This window comes from Canis aureus, chromosome 12, assembly GCF_053574225.1.
Source record: "Canis aureus isolate CA01 chromosome 12, VMU_Caureus_v.1.0, whole genome shotgun sequence".
NCBI lineage: Eukaryota > Metazoa > Chordata > Mammalia > Carnivora > Canidae > Canis > Canis aureus.
This window is the reverse complement of record NC_135622.1, coordinates 25,725,850-25,739,105: the sequence shown is the minus strand read 5'-3', so window position 1 is coordinate 25,739,105 and position 13,256 is coordinate 25,725,850. Positions and strand designations below refer to the sequence as shown.

General features: G+C 40.6%; 1 protein-coding gene across 1 annotated transcript in view; it reads left to right on the top strand.

Annotated features, from left to right (window-relative positions):
* POLR1A (RNA polymerase I subunit A) overlaps positions 1 to 13,256 on the top strand; it is a 70,666-nt gene that overhangs the window by 519 nt on the left and 56,891 nt on the right. Inside the window, exons 2-6 of the mRNA XM_077843153.1 lie at positions 2,139 to 2,343; positions 3,916 to 4,065; positions 6,953 to 7,060; positions 8,039 to 8,124; positions 8,245 to 8,348. Of these exons, the coding sequence (XP_077699279.1) occupies positions 2,139 to 2,343; positions 3,916 to 4,065; positions 6,953 to 7,060; positions 8,039 to 8,124; positions 8,245 to 8,348 (653 nt within the window). The remainder of the gene's footprint in view (positions 1 to 2,138; positions 2,344 to 3,915; positions 4,066 to 6,952; positions 7,061 to 8,038; positions 8,125 to 8,244; positions 8,349 to 13,256) is intronic.

The window sequence follows — 13,256 nt, the reverse complement described above, 5'->3', positions numbered from 1 at the left end:
CTTCAAGACTCTGAAAGCGACAACTTTTTGCTAGGACCCTCTATATTCTCTGCCTACTTACTAAATCAAGGAGACTCTCCTAAGTCCTCATTTTGATCATCATAGCATTTGGCAGTCTTGACCACATCCTCAGAACTTTATTCGTAGGACCTTACTGTTTTCAGGCTCTTTTACTTCTGTGGCAAAGAGAATGACATGTAACGGGTACAGGGTTTCTCTTCCTGGGGCTGAAAGTATTCTGAATAGGTTGGTGATGATTGTGCAACTCTAGATATGCTGAAAACCATGGAGTGTACACTTTAAAAGGATGAATTGTGTAGTATGTGAGCTATATCTCAACGAAGCTCTTACAAAAAAAATTTTTTTTAAGATTTTCATTATCCATGAGAGACACAGAGAGGCAGAGACACAGGCAGAGGAAGAAGCAGGTTCCCCACAGGGAGCCTGATGTGGGACTAGATCCCAGGACCCCCGGATCACGCCCTGAGCCAAAGGCAGACTCTCAACCACTGAGCCATCCAGGAGTCCCGTGTTATAGAATTTCTAAACCCTTAATGTGAAAAATAACAAAAGGAAAATTATAAACCAGGAGAAATACTTGCCACCGTTATAATAAAAGATTAATGATCTCGTGTATGAAGAACAATTATTGAAGAACATTATTGTGTAGCACAATAATGAGGACATTAGGATTTCAACTCAAAGGACTAAACTTGAAAGAAAGATCATAATAAAAAATGAATTAACGTGACAGTGGAGTAGCGTTTTTCCACCCGAAATTTGGAAAGGCTTTTTTTTTTCTTTAAAAAAAATTTTTTTTAAAGTAGATTTCATGCCCAACATGGGGCTCGAACTCAAGACCCTGAGATCAGGAATCCCATGCTGTACTAACTGAGCCAGCCAGGAGCTCCGGAAAGATTTTCAGGTGCTTAGGTCAGTTCTGGTGAAGACCATCTATTCTTAGCCTACCTTTTCTAGAATGCAAGGTAGCAGAATATATCAGGACTTTCAAACAATTTGCACTTTTTGATTCAGGGATTCTACTCCACTGAGGAAATAATTATATTTTTAGGACATAGTTTGAAGTATTCTGTGCAAAAATCTTTATGCAGATAGGTTTTATAAGCTTACATATGAAACTATTACTTATAATAGTTTGGTTCAATGAACTATTGCACGTTCAATGAAAGATTTTACAACTCTTAAATTATGTTTGAAAAGAATTTTAGTGACATAAAAATACTAATTTAATACTAAATGAAAATGGACAAACACAGTGCTGGAAATACCAAATGATCCCAGTTATGTTTCTAAAAATACATCAAGATGTATTTACACACATATATAATATATATATTAACTGAATGTTAACAGTGGTTTCTCCTAGGTTGTGAGATTTGGATAATTGTCTTTATTTTCAAAGTTTAAAAAAGCTTAAAAAGCAAAATTGGTATGAATGTACTTTAGTAAAAGTAGTTAGGTGTCCTATGTGAGCCCCCTTTAAACCAAACATGAAATACTGTGATGAAACTTTTAGTAAAACGGGTTATACTTCTCAAAGTTTTGCGTGTTTGTATTTGACTTAAATTTACTGCTTCTGCATACAGGGGTTATTGAATTATCTTCTCTCTATTGAACTATGTGGGCCTTGGAGTTAAATGTGGTCCATATCCTGCCTCTGTCCTCCCCCATCCTGGCTGTGTTACCTGGATTAAAAATCATCTAACTATTCTGACTTTGCGTTTCCTCCTTGGAAAAATACATATTGTGATACCTCTCAGAGGGTTAAAGGCAGACTAAATGCTGCTTGTAAAGCGTTTAGTGTGTGGTAGGTACTTAACTATTTGTACACAGTCTCCATTGTATTGAGTGCAAGATTTGCACTAAATCTGTTTTTTACGTATTTTACCACTCTTAATCTGTTAAGCACATACTTTTTGAGCAGCCATTGTGTGCAGGCGCTGTGCTAAGTGTTGAGCTGTAGTGGTTAGCAAGGCATACACAGATTCTATACCCTGAAGCAGTCAGCATGGCTGAGGAAACAAACATGAAATCATCATTTACGAAGCACCAAAGAAGAAACATCCCGGAAGTTGGGTAACCTTAGTTTTCCCTTGGTCTCTTTTTTATCTCCTTAGGAAATTAAGTGTTAAGTCCATTACGAACCCTCGTTACCTGGACAGCCTGGGGAATCCATCAGCGAATGGCCTGTACGATTTAGCTTTGGGCCCTGCAGATTCCAAAGAGGTGTGCTCCACCTGCGTTCAAGACTTCAACAACTGCTCCGGCCACCTGGGCCACATTGAGCTTCCACTCACGGTGTACAACCCTCTCCTCTTTGATGTACGTTCTGCCCTGGACTGCACTGTGTGTGTGTGTGTATCTCAGGGTTGCTGGTGGGATTTGTGAGGCCATCCCTGGCCTCATAGGAGGTGTCCAAGGAAGTTAGCTCTATTTTTTTTTATTTATTTATTTTTTAACTTTTTTTATTTATTTATGATAGTCACACACAGAGAGAGAGAGAGAGAGAGGCAGAGACATAGGCAGAGGGAGAAGCAGGCTCCATGCACTGGGAGCCCGACGTGGGATTTGATCCCGGGTCTCCAGGATCGTGCCCTGGGCCAAAGGTAGGCGCTAAACGCTAAACCGCTGCGCCACTCAGGGATCCCCGGAAGTTAGCTCTAGCCATGGAGTTAAAGTGCTCTCTACCATAAGATTTAAAATCTTGAGAGCCAAATCCAGGAAATTCAACTTGGGCTACAGCCCTAACTAAATGAATTTCAATTTGATTCCAGTTAAGAAAAGCCACAGCTTGGTTCTGTACATGTAGAAGGAAAAAAAGCATTCGAATTCATCCCCTATCCTTTAGGTTTCAGGGTCTTCATGCCCTTTAGAAATCTGAGTAAAGCCTCCTTGACAATAGGACTTTTGGAGTTCTCCAAACCTCCATAAGGTCTTCTAGTGGATTTGTGGGCTTTTACTTGGTTGCAAGAGGAGCAAAGCCCAGAAGGCCAGACAGTGAACTAAGAATGAGGATCCTATCTAGAGTCTACTTGTGTATTTTCAGCTTTTTATGTCAGTTAACCTAGCCTCCAGGATCTGTTTTAAACTCCACAGATGACAGTGTGTGTGATTTTTGTCTGTTAATCGTATTCAGGAAACAGTTGTTTTAGTTAAATCAGTATTGAGTTAACTACTAAATATTTAAGCTTAAGTTTGGCATTTATTTAAATACTAAATATATTAAATATTAAATGCCTCATTTATTGATTTAAGGATTTTATTTTTAGTAATCTTAATCTCTATATCAAACAAGGGGCTGGAACTCATAACCCCAGATCAAGAATTGCATGCTCCACTGACTGAGCCAGCCAGGTGCTTCTTAAATATTAAATGTTGTAAGTTAAATATTTAAATACTAAAATGAGTATCTGGTACTTAGTCAAATAAAATGAAAGTAGTTCCCTATCTCAGACCCAAAGTAAATTTCAACTTGTAAAGGCTTAAAATGAAACGATAAAAAAAATAGAATAGTATTTATCTAGTTCATAGGGTCACAGAGGCTTTAAGGTATATCAGGAAGTGGTTTTTTTTTTTTTTTTTTTTTCAGGTTTTATTTATTTAGAGTGCAGGCATGGGAGCCAGGGGAGGGGCAGAGGAAGAGCAGGCTTCCTGCCTAGCACAGAACCCTGCATGGGCTCGATCGCATGACCCTGAGATCCCATTACCAGGAGATTATGACCTGAGGCGAAATCAAACATCGGACGCTTAACTGACTGAACCACCCAGGTGCCCTGGAAATGGAATTCTTCAAGGAATAAACTGGCTACATAAAAAACTTAAATACATTGAAAATTACCTTAACTATTATGTCTCTTTCTAATTTTCCTGCTTCTTTTTATTCCCTCTCTTTAGAAACTCTACCTACTGCTCCGGGGTTCCTGTTTAAACTGTCACATGCTGACCTGCCCCCGGGCTGTGATTCACCTCTTAGTCTGCCAGCTGCGAGTTCTGGAAGTGGGGGCCCTACAAGCTGTCTACGAGCTCGAGAGAATCTTGAATAGGGTACGTTGGTGGTGGTTGTCATGGCAATCAGGGGAGCCAAAGCAGGAATAGACCTGTGTTTGTATGTTATCCCTAGATTTGTCATCCTAATAGTCACCAGAATGTTTGATCTTTACATCTTACAACTAGGTACCAATAGGTAGGTGTGAAAACATGAAGCAATAAGAAAATTAAAGACATGCTAATAAAACATTGAAATACCATTTTACCTATCAATGAGGTTTTCTTTTTTCTGGATCTAGAAGCCAGTGGAGCCTTGTGCATTGCTTTGGATTGTTATATTTCTTTGATCTGTTTCAGTGCAGAAAATTGCTTTTCATGGTACTGACTTTTTTGAAGACTCAAAGCCATTTATCTTGTAGGACTTCTTACATTCTGGATTTGTCTGATTGTTTCCTCACTAGATTCACATTTTGGTAAGAATACAACCTACACCATGTGAAATACATTTTACTGTATCATTTCAGGAGGCACTTGATGCCAAGTTGTTATGTTATTGATAAGGCTGAATTTGTTACTTGGATAAGGTGGAGACCACCAAATCTATCATAGAGACATTTTTCTTTTTGCGATACAAAATTCCTTCAGGTTTTCTGGTGTTGTTATTAAGTATCTTATGTAAAACCCATTTTCTATTTGTAAATTGAAATATAACTCATTTTTGTGTATTGATTTTTGTATGAAAGAACCCAGCAAAAGTATATCATTAATTCTTTTTTTATATCATTAATTCTAATGCTTTACCTATAGATTGTTTTCAACACAATCTTACTATCTGTGAATAATGGCAGTTTTGTTTCTTTCCAGCTATGTTTTGTTTCTTTTTCTTACCTTATTTTGGTGGCTAGGATCTACATTACTGTGTTGAAGAGGTAGCAAGCATCCTTGTCTTATTTCTTGCCACAAGGGGAACTTTCACCTTTCCTTTCGACTTCCCATTCCTCAATAATTTAGTTTTAAAAACATTAGGTCAGCAGAGCACATAGGATTTTACATAGAGGTGTGGCCTTAGGTGAGTTGTCAGAGCCCAAACAAGGTAGGAAAAGCATGCAAGAGGAGAACATCCCTGTATGTGTGGGCAGCCCAACATGGAATGTCAGAGCTCACATAGGGTGAGGAAGATATTCATTTAGGGATATGAGCTCAGCATAGGGTGTGAGTGCCCGAGTCAAGTGAGAAAGTACTCATGCTAGATGGCTCAGTGAGGTATGTGGGTTCCCAAATGGGATGAGGAGTGGTTCCACAAGGAGGGTTGCCTAGAAAGGAGTGTGACCCCAAGTTGAGTGGGAGGGATCCATGCGTGGGAGGGGTGGCAGCAGTGTGATGGGAGAGGGGTTGCAGACAGGGAGGGGGATTGATCCAATAAGTACATATTTTAAGGATAAGGCAGGCCAGATCTCACACTATTAGAGAACGGAGTTAGAAATACATGAAAAAGAAAAGACCTAGAGTTAATCCTATGGCTTTGGACTGGAGTCAGAAATTTGGTCTAGTGTATAGTGTGTGTGTGTGTATATGCATGTGCACATATAAGCACATGTGATTCCAGAGACTAGAGCCAAAAAATTAACCCAAAGCCAAATTTGTCTGAGAGAGCAAGAAGAATCTTAAAACCTTACTGAGAGTAAATTATAGTTTTCTACATACTTGTTTCAGATTTGTTGGTGTAAAATTATTCATGATACTTAATACTACCTTAAAAGATTTATTTTGTGGGATCCCTGGGTGGCTCAGCGGTTTAGCGCCTACCTTTGGCCCGGGGCGCGATCCTGGAGTCCCGGGACCGAGTCCCTTGCCCGACGTGGAGCCTGCTTCTCCCTCCTCTTGTGTCTGCCTCTCTCTCTCTCTATGTCTATCATGAATAAATAAATAAATCTTTTAAAAAAATTATTTTGTAAAATTCATACACAGAAGTGCCTTAATAACATAGTCTAACAAATAGTTACAACGTAACCATCACCCATATAGTCACCTTCGTTGTCAAGAGATTGTCCAAAACCCCAGAAACCCTGTCTCTTTCCCGTCCTCATGTTTATTTTTGACCAGTGTTTTTGGGGTTTTTTAAATCATTGTACTTAGAAAGTTCTTGTTAGGACTAATTGGAGGCCTGGGATAATATTGCCTTCCTTCAGAGAGGATTCCTATTTTTTCTGCCATGTGCATGGTGACCTTGGATCATTGTAGGCCTGGTTCAAAGCTGAGGGCTCCCTAGACTGCCCAGCCATTTGGAATCCAGGCTGCAGTCTGTCAGGCCCAGTCTGGTTCCTAAGAGTGTAACCCTTTGTGTTCCCAGCTTCCTGTGTTTGTGGGTTGGGAGAGTAGAGTTCTGTCCTGGAACTGACTCTAGACCCTGATTTCTGTCCTCTTTATCATTTGAGGTCTTCAAAATGAAAAGTTCAAAATGAATCAGTTGGAAAATGCACCCAAGGTCAGGACTGCTGTGTTGTGCAGCTCCAGGGAACATCATGGAAGTTGGTCAGTGCCTCCTGCAGGGGGACGTAACTGCACCTCAGGTCACTCCGGAGCTATGCTGTGCCTCAGCCCTGTATCAGAGCCAACACAGCCCTCGTGCCATTTGACCTCCTAGCTGCTTGGCTACTCTTCAGTCTGCCTATTCCTCACTGTCCTGTCAGCTCTTCAGAGCTTTAAATATTTTTTAGTATTGTATCCTATCTTAGTTCTTTTTAGTGTTAGGTTTGGTCCGAATAAAGTAGCTCACCATTGTTGGAAACAAGATATTTGGTTTTGTTTTTTGTTTTTTAACAGTGGTGTTGCCTCACTTCTCTTGAACTAAACTCTCCCACCCTGGGAGGGACTGGCCCATATGATGCTGCCAATCATACGCTTGCTTTACTTTGGTAGTATGGTTTTTCTCTTTGTTTTTCAGTTTCTGGAAGAAAATGCTGATCCTACTGCCTTCAAAATTCAGGAAGAGTTAGAACAATATACAGCCAAAATAGTACAGAATAATCTGTTGGGACCCCATGGTGCACATGTGAGTTATCTTGTATCTCTCTTTTCCTGTACCACTTGGTTTTTAGTGCAGTTATCACGGATCCCTGTACGCTGTCATTTCTGTATACCCTTCGGCTTCCCTAAGGCAAACCTGGCTTTGAATCCCAGTTCTACCTCTTAGAGGCCTGTGACATCACAAGTTACATGCTGTCCCTGAGTCTCTGTGTCCTCTTCTTTAATGGGGGCCTACAGGACTGATGAGAGGAATAGAGGAAATTAAGTGGTGCAGGTACAGCGTCCAGCAAGGTTGAGGTATACTGTCTCACTTTGAGATTGGTATCTGGGTCCTTTTCCTCTGTTTCTCTCCAATGCTGTAAACCATTGCTACCTCCTTAGCTTCCCCACCCTCACAGCACCTGTGTATTTGTCCAGTGGATGAACGAATAGCATAGCTAATCAACCTGTACTAATCTTTCAAGTACTAATCTTAAAATTGAATTCACCTTATGCTCAAGTTTCATACCCAAGATTCTGAGTTAATGGGTCTGGCGGTAGAGTCCGATGGAAGTTACAGAAGCTCCCAGGAATGTTTCATTTGCAGCCAGGCTCAGACCCATTTGAGTAGCTTCACTGTGGATGTGCCTTTCTTAGGACCCTGAAGGCCATCCAAGGGAGATAGCAGGGAGGACATACTAGCTGCATATGGAAAGATTTGTTTTACATTAACTAACATTTATTGATTGAGGACTTACTGTATTCCAAGCGCCCCCTCCCACTGCACTCATGAGCTCTTAGTAACACCTTGGTGAGGTAGTTCCTCTTATTCCCATGTTTAAGCTTAAAGAAGTCACTTAGTAATTGGCAGAATTTGGCTATATTAGGGTTCTGTGAAGAATGTTTAAGGAAGAGGAGAGCTCCTTTGTGTTTTGTTTTGTTTTTAAAGGTAAAAACTATAAAATGGAACATGTACAAGGGTTCTTCAAATGGTCCTGCAAGGTTCTTTGCTTTTTCTCAACAGGTGAAAAATGTTTGTGATAGCAGGAGCAAGCTCATTGCTTACTTCTGGAAGGCACATATGACTGCCAAGCGGTGTCCCCACTGCAAGTGAGTATCAGGCCCTTGCCTTTCCCTTTCCCCAGAAGCCGCTGTCCAGTCACTCATGGCTGTTACTCAATATCTTGTGGAAGTTTTTTTGTCCTCAGTCACAATTGTTCTCATATGTAGAACTGGGCGGTCAGTTGTCCGAAAGGAGCACAATAGCAAGCTGACAGTCACATATCCAGCCATGGTGCACAAGAAGGCTGACCAGAAGGACACAGAGCCTCTAGGTAAGCAGGTTGGGCCCCGGGTGGTCCCTGGCCACATTTCACATATGTGGCCAACAGATATGTCTTGAACCTTGGGAATACCTGGTCGTTAATCACCTTTCTCACCTCTGTGTTTGTGGTGGGCCAGCAGTGGGGCAGGGTCCAAGCCTCTGATGGTCAGAGGGGGACCCTGTTTGAGTGTGTGGCCCTGGCCTCTCACGTAGAACTGATGAGCTGAGCTACCTTATGAGAGTGCTAGTGGGCTGAATGAGATACATCGTGCCTCAGGCAGTAATTTTTCTGGAAGATTTTTGAGGAATAAATTAAGAATCTACTTGGCATATACCTAGAACCATTTTATTATCAGATGAGTGTGGATTTATTTTGAGGTAAAGTATAAAATGGTAGGTGAGTTTTAAAGGAAAACACTGAGCATTCAGAGAACATCAGCACCTCCCACAGGCTGCTCTTGGCTGTCCACTCAGATTCCTGAAGTCAGTTCTGCTCTGCCACTGGGGTACTGGGGAAAAAATTTGATAGACTTAGTATTTCTACTTTCAAATTTATTATTTAAAATTTTTTTATTTTATCATAGTTGACACACAACGTTACATTAGTTTCAGGTGTACCACATGGTGCTTTGATACGTTTATACATTATGCTCTGCTCACCACAAGTATAGCTCCCATCTGTCACAATACAACCCTATTATGATATCATTGACCATATTCCCTATGCTATGCCTTTTATTCCTGTGACTTACTCATTCCTTACCTGGAAGCCTATATCTCCTTCACCCATTTTTCTCAACTCCCCCTTCCTTCTCCTCTGGCAACCATCAGTTCTCTGTATCCATAGTTTTGATTGCACTTTTTGTTTATTCATGTCTTTTTTGGGTTCCGCTTATGAATGGCATCATATGGTATTTGTCTTTTTCAGTCTGACTTATTTCACTTAGCATAATAATCTCTGGGTCCATCCATGTTGTTGCAAATGACTCAATCTCATCCTTTTTATGGCTGCATGATATTCTATCATATATATATATGATATATTTCTATATCTATCATATATATTTCTCACATCTTATCCTTTTTTTTTTTTTAAGATTTTATTTATTTATTCATGAGAGACACAGAGAGAGAGAGGCAGAGACACAGGCAGAGGGAGAAGCAGGCTCCATGCAGGGAGCCTGATGTGGGACTCGATCCCAGGACTCCAGGATCATGCCCTGGGCCGAAGGCAGGCACTAAACCGCTGAGCCACCCAGGGATCCCCTTTCTATTCATCTGTTGGTGGACACTTGTTGCTTTCCTATCTTGGCTATTATAAATAATGATGTAATCATAGGAGTGTGTATATCTTTTCAAGTTAGTGTTTCTATTTCCTTTGGCTAAATACCCAGTAGTAGAATTATTAGGTCATATGGTATTTTTATTAATTTCTTAAGGAACTTCCATGCTGTTTACCACAGTGACTACAATCATTTATATCCCCACGAACAATGTACAAAGGTTTTTTTCCTTTACATCCTTGCCAACACTTGTTATTTCTTGTCTTTTTTATTTTAGCCATTCTGACAGGCATAAAGTGATATCATTGTGGTTTTAATGTGCATTTCCTTGATGTGTGATGTTGAGTATCTTTTCATGTGACTGTTGGCCATCTGTATGTCTTGTGCTTTTTTATTTTTGTAGTTATACAATTGTTTAAACAATTTTTTTTCTTTTTGAAGTGAAAGTTAAGTAAGATATTCCATTTTAAATACTGACACCGGTGCCTGACACGTATAGTACATACATGGTGCAGTCAGTGTGCTAGCATGGAAATATAACTTTTCCATATTATATAACTGTGACTGACCCCTCACTCTGTTGTTTATTCTGAGTAGCTTAGGGAAGGTCATTGGAGTTTTGTTTCCAACTCTGTATACTGGCAATAACAAAACTTCTTGCCCAGAGTTGAGATTTCATGAGTGAAGGTCTTTAGTGTATTGTTACTAAACCTTATTCAAGAGCTTGAAAATATGGAATAGACAGGGAAATAAGTTCTGTTCCTAACAAAGCATAATCTATTACATTGAGGACCTTGACAAAGCCTGGAGTAAATAACTTAATCTATTTGGGTGCCATAACAAAAATATCATGGAGTGGGTGACATCTAAATGACAAACATTTATTTTTCACAGTTCTTGAGGCTAGGACTTTGGTGCTGACAAATTTGGTGTCTGGTGAGGCTCTGCTTCCTCATTGACAGTTGTCTTCTCCCTATAGCCTCATGTGGCAGAAAGGGACAAGGGAACTTTCTGGAGTCTTTTTACTTTTTTTTTTTTAGAGATTTTTTTTTTTTTAATTTATTCATGGGGCGGGGGGCCAGAGACATAGGCAGAGGGAGAAGCAGGTTCCATGCAGGGAGCCCAATGTGGGACTTGATCCCATAACTCCAGGATCACTCCCTGAGCTGAAGGCAGATGCGCTTAACTGCTGAGCCACCCAGGAGTTCCTGGAGTCTTTTCATAAGGACACCAGTCCTGATCATAAGAGTTCTGGTCTCATGACCAAATCACCTCCCAAAGACCCCATCTCTAATAGCATCACGTGGTGGGTAGGATTTTAACACATGAAACTGGAGGGAACACAGACTTTCAGACCTTTTATTTTAGACTAATTCTAGGATAATGGAAGAGTTGCAGAGGTAGTACAGAGAGTTCCCATGTACTCTTTATTCAGTGTTTCCTAATGTAATATTTCATTACCCTAGTGAACTTGTCCAAACTAAGAAATTAACTTACCCTGCTGCTATTAACTGAACTACAGACTTTATTTGAATTTCCCCAGTTTTTCCAGTGATGTCCTTTTTATGTTCCAGGATCTAATCGTGGATAACGCATTGCATTTAGAAAGCCTATTTAATTTTAATTATTAACAGTTAACCACAAAGGTGGATTTTTCTACACTTACCTATAAATAGCCCCTAAAACAATTTTTCAGGTTGAGAATTGCTATTCTGGCCCCTAGTGCACCTTAGAAAATGTTCACAGATTGAGAACAAAGATGGTCAGAATTCTAAAAGATAAACCATTTCTTTGGGGCAAATGTCTAGCAGTTAAGTAGCCTTCCAGTGCCTTTGCCAAATGCATTCTTCTAAAATCTTTCACTGCAGCTATGAGAGTATGATAGTGCCACCCAAAATTCTGTGGATTTGGAACAAGATGACTGTAGTCTTCAGCGGTTCCAGGATTGGGATTTTAGTATTCAGCAAACATTTATTTGTTGGGCACTCAACCTCATGCCAACAATCATGCTTGTGGCTGAGTACAGAACCAAGGTGGAGACCATGTGGCCTCTGCTGTCAGAAGAGGCTGCAGGTGACAAAAGTCAGTAACTTCAGGGAGCAGGTGACATGGGAGTAGATGAGTGTTCTGAACAAGGGCTGGCCATGTTCGTGGCCAAAGGGAGCCAAGCAGTGAGGCCTGTGCCTCTATGGTTGCTACATACTAGTGATCCCACGAGGAACACCATAAGTTTGTGAAATTCTCTGTGTGCTCCAGAGTGCCCTCAAGCCCCACAATGCACATTAGCATTTTAAAATTAGGAGTGTGGGTGGCTGAGTTGGTTAAGCATCTGCTTTCAGCACAGGTCATGATTCTGGAGTCTTGGGATTGAGTCCCACATCGGGCTTCCTGCTCAGCAGGGAGTCTGCTTCTCCCTCACCTCTACCCCTCCCATCTGCTTATGGTTTTTCTCTCAAATAAGTAAATACAATCTTGAAAAAGAAACAAAATGAGGATCCTTATAGCCAAGACACTCTCCACTGTGATCCAGTCTTCCCCAAGTTGTGTGACCTCCCAACTGACCCCTTTGTCATGTAGCAGCTCTTAAAGCTGAAATGAAACCCACATTAGGGATGTTCTGAAACCCCATCTAGGGAGAATTCATTTTTGTAGGTTGTACAACTGTCTTGTTAAGGATGGTGTAGCCCATGGGAGGAAGTGGCTTCCTACAAGTTTCTCCTGACTTTAAAATCCTGTGATCAAACAACTCGAGTCTGCCTTCATTGTGATGAAACTGCAGTGGGGCACTTCATGTATGGGGAGCTACTGGGATGGGAGCTGGGGAGGATTGCTAGATTCAACTGATCTTCCTCAGCCCTTCAAACCTGTTTTAGTAGGAGAGGAAGTCCAAATAGTCATTTTCAGAAATGCCCACAAATTGTTGTTTAGCTTAATGGAATCTGTTTTCCCACTGAATATACATAGCTTTCTGATGCTGTGGTTATTCCTGAAGGTCAACGCCTCTTTTCATTGCATACCCATACTTCCTTCGGTTGTATTAACTGATTGAAATGTTTTGCTTTTATAGGAATCAAAATTTTAAATGTGTATACTCCTTGACCTAGCAATTCCACTTTTATGACCAAGAATTAGACATACCCAGACCACAGCACACCACATAGTATTGTTTAAATAGTTTAAAATAGGAAGTGACTTAAGTGCCAATCAATAATAGACTAAATTGTGGTACATCTATTAATTATTATCCAAGTTTCATACTTCTTTCTAAAATCTTGTGGTGACAAATCCTCTACAGATGGTAAAGAAACTTAATTAAAGAAACAGAGATGCAATTTGAAGCTGGATTTTAGAAGTGTAGAAAAAGGCAAGAGTGGGTGGGGTCTGGGGCACCTGGGTTGGTTGGTTAAGCATCTGCCTTGAGCTCAGGTCATGATCTCAGGGTCCTGGGATCGAGCCCCATATTGTGCTCCCTGCCCAGAGAGGAGTCTACTTCTCTCTCTTTTCCCCCACACCACCGTGCTCACTCTCTTTCTCAGATAAAAGAGTGAGGTCTGTAAGGATAGGTTATTGTAGGTTGTTGTGAATATGTATTTTTGAGCCAATGACTTTATTATCTGCTGTGTGCCAAACACTGT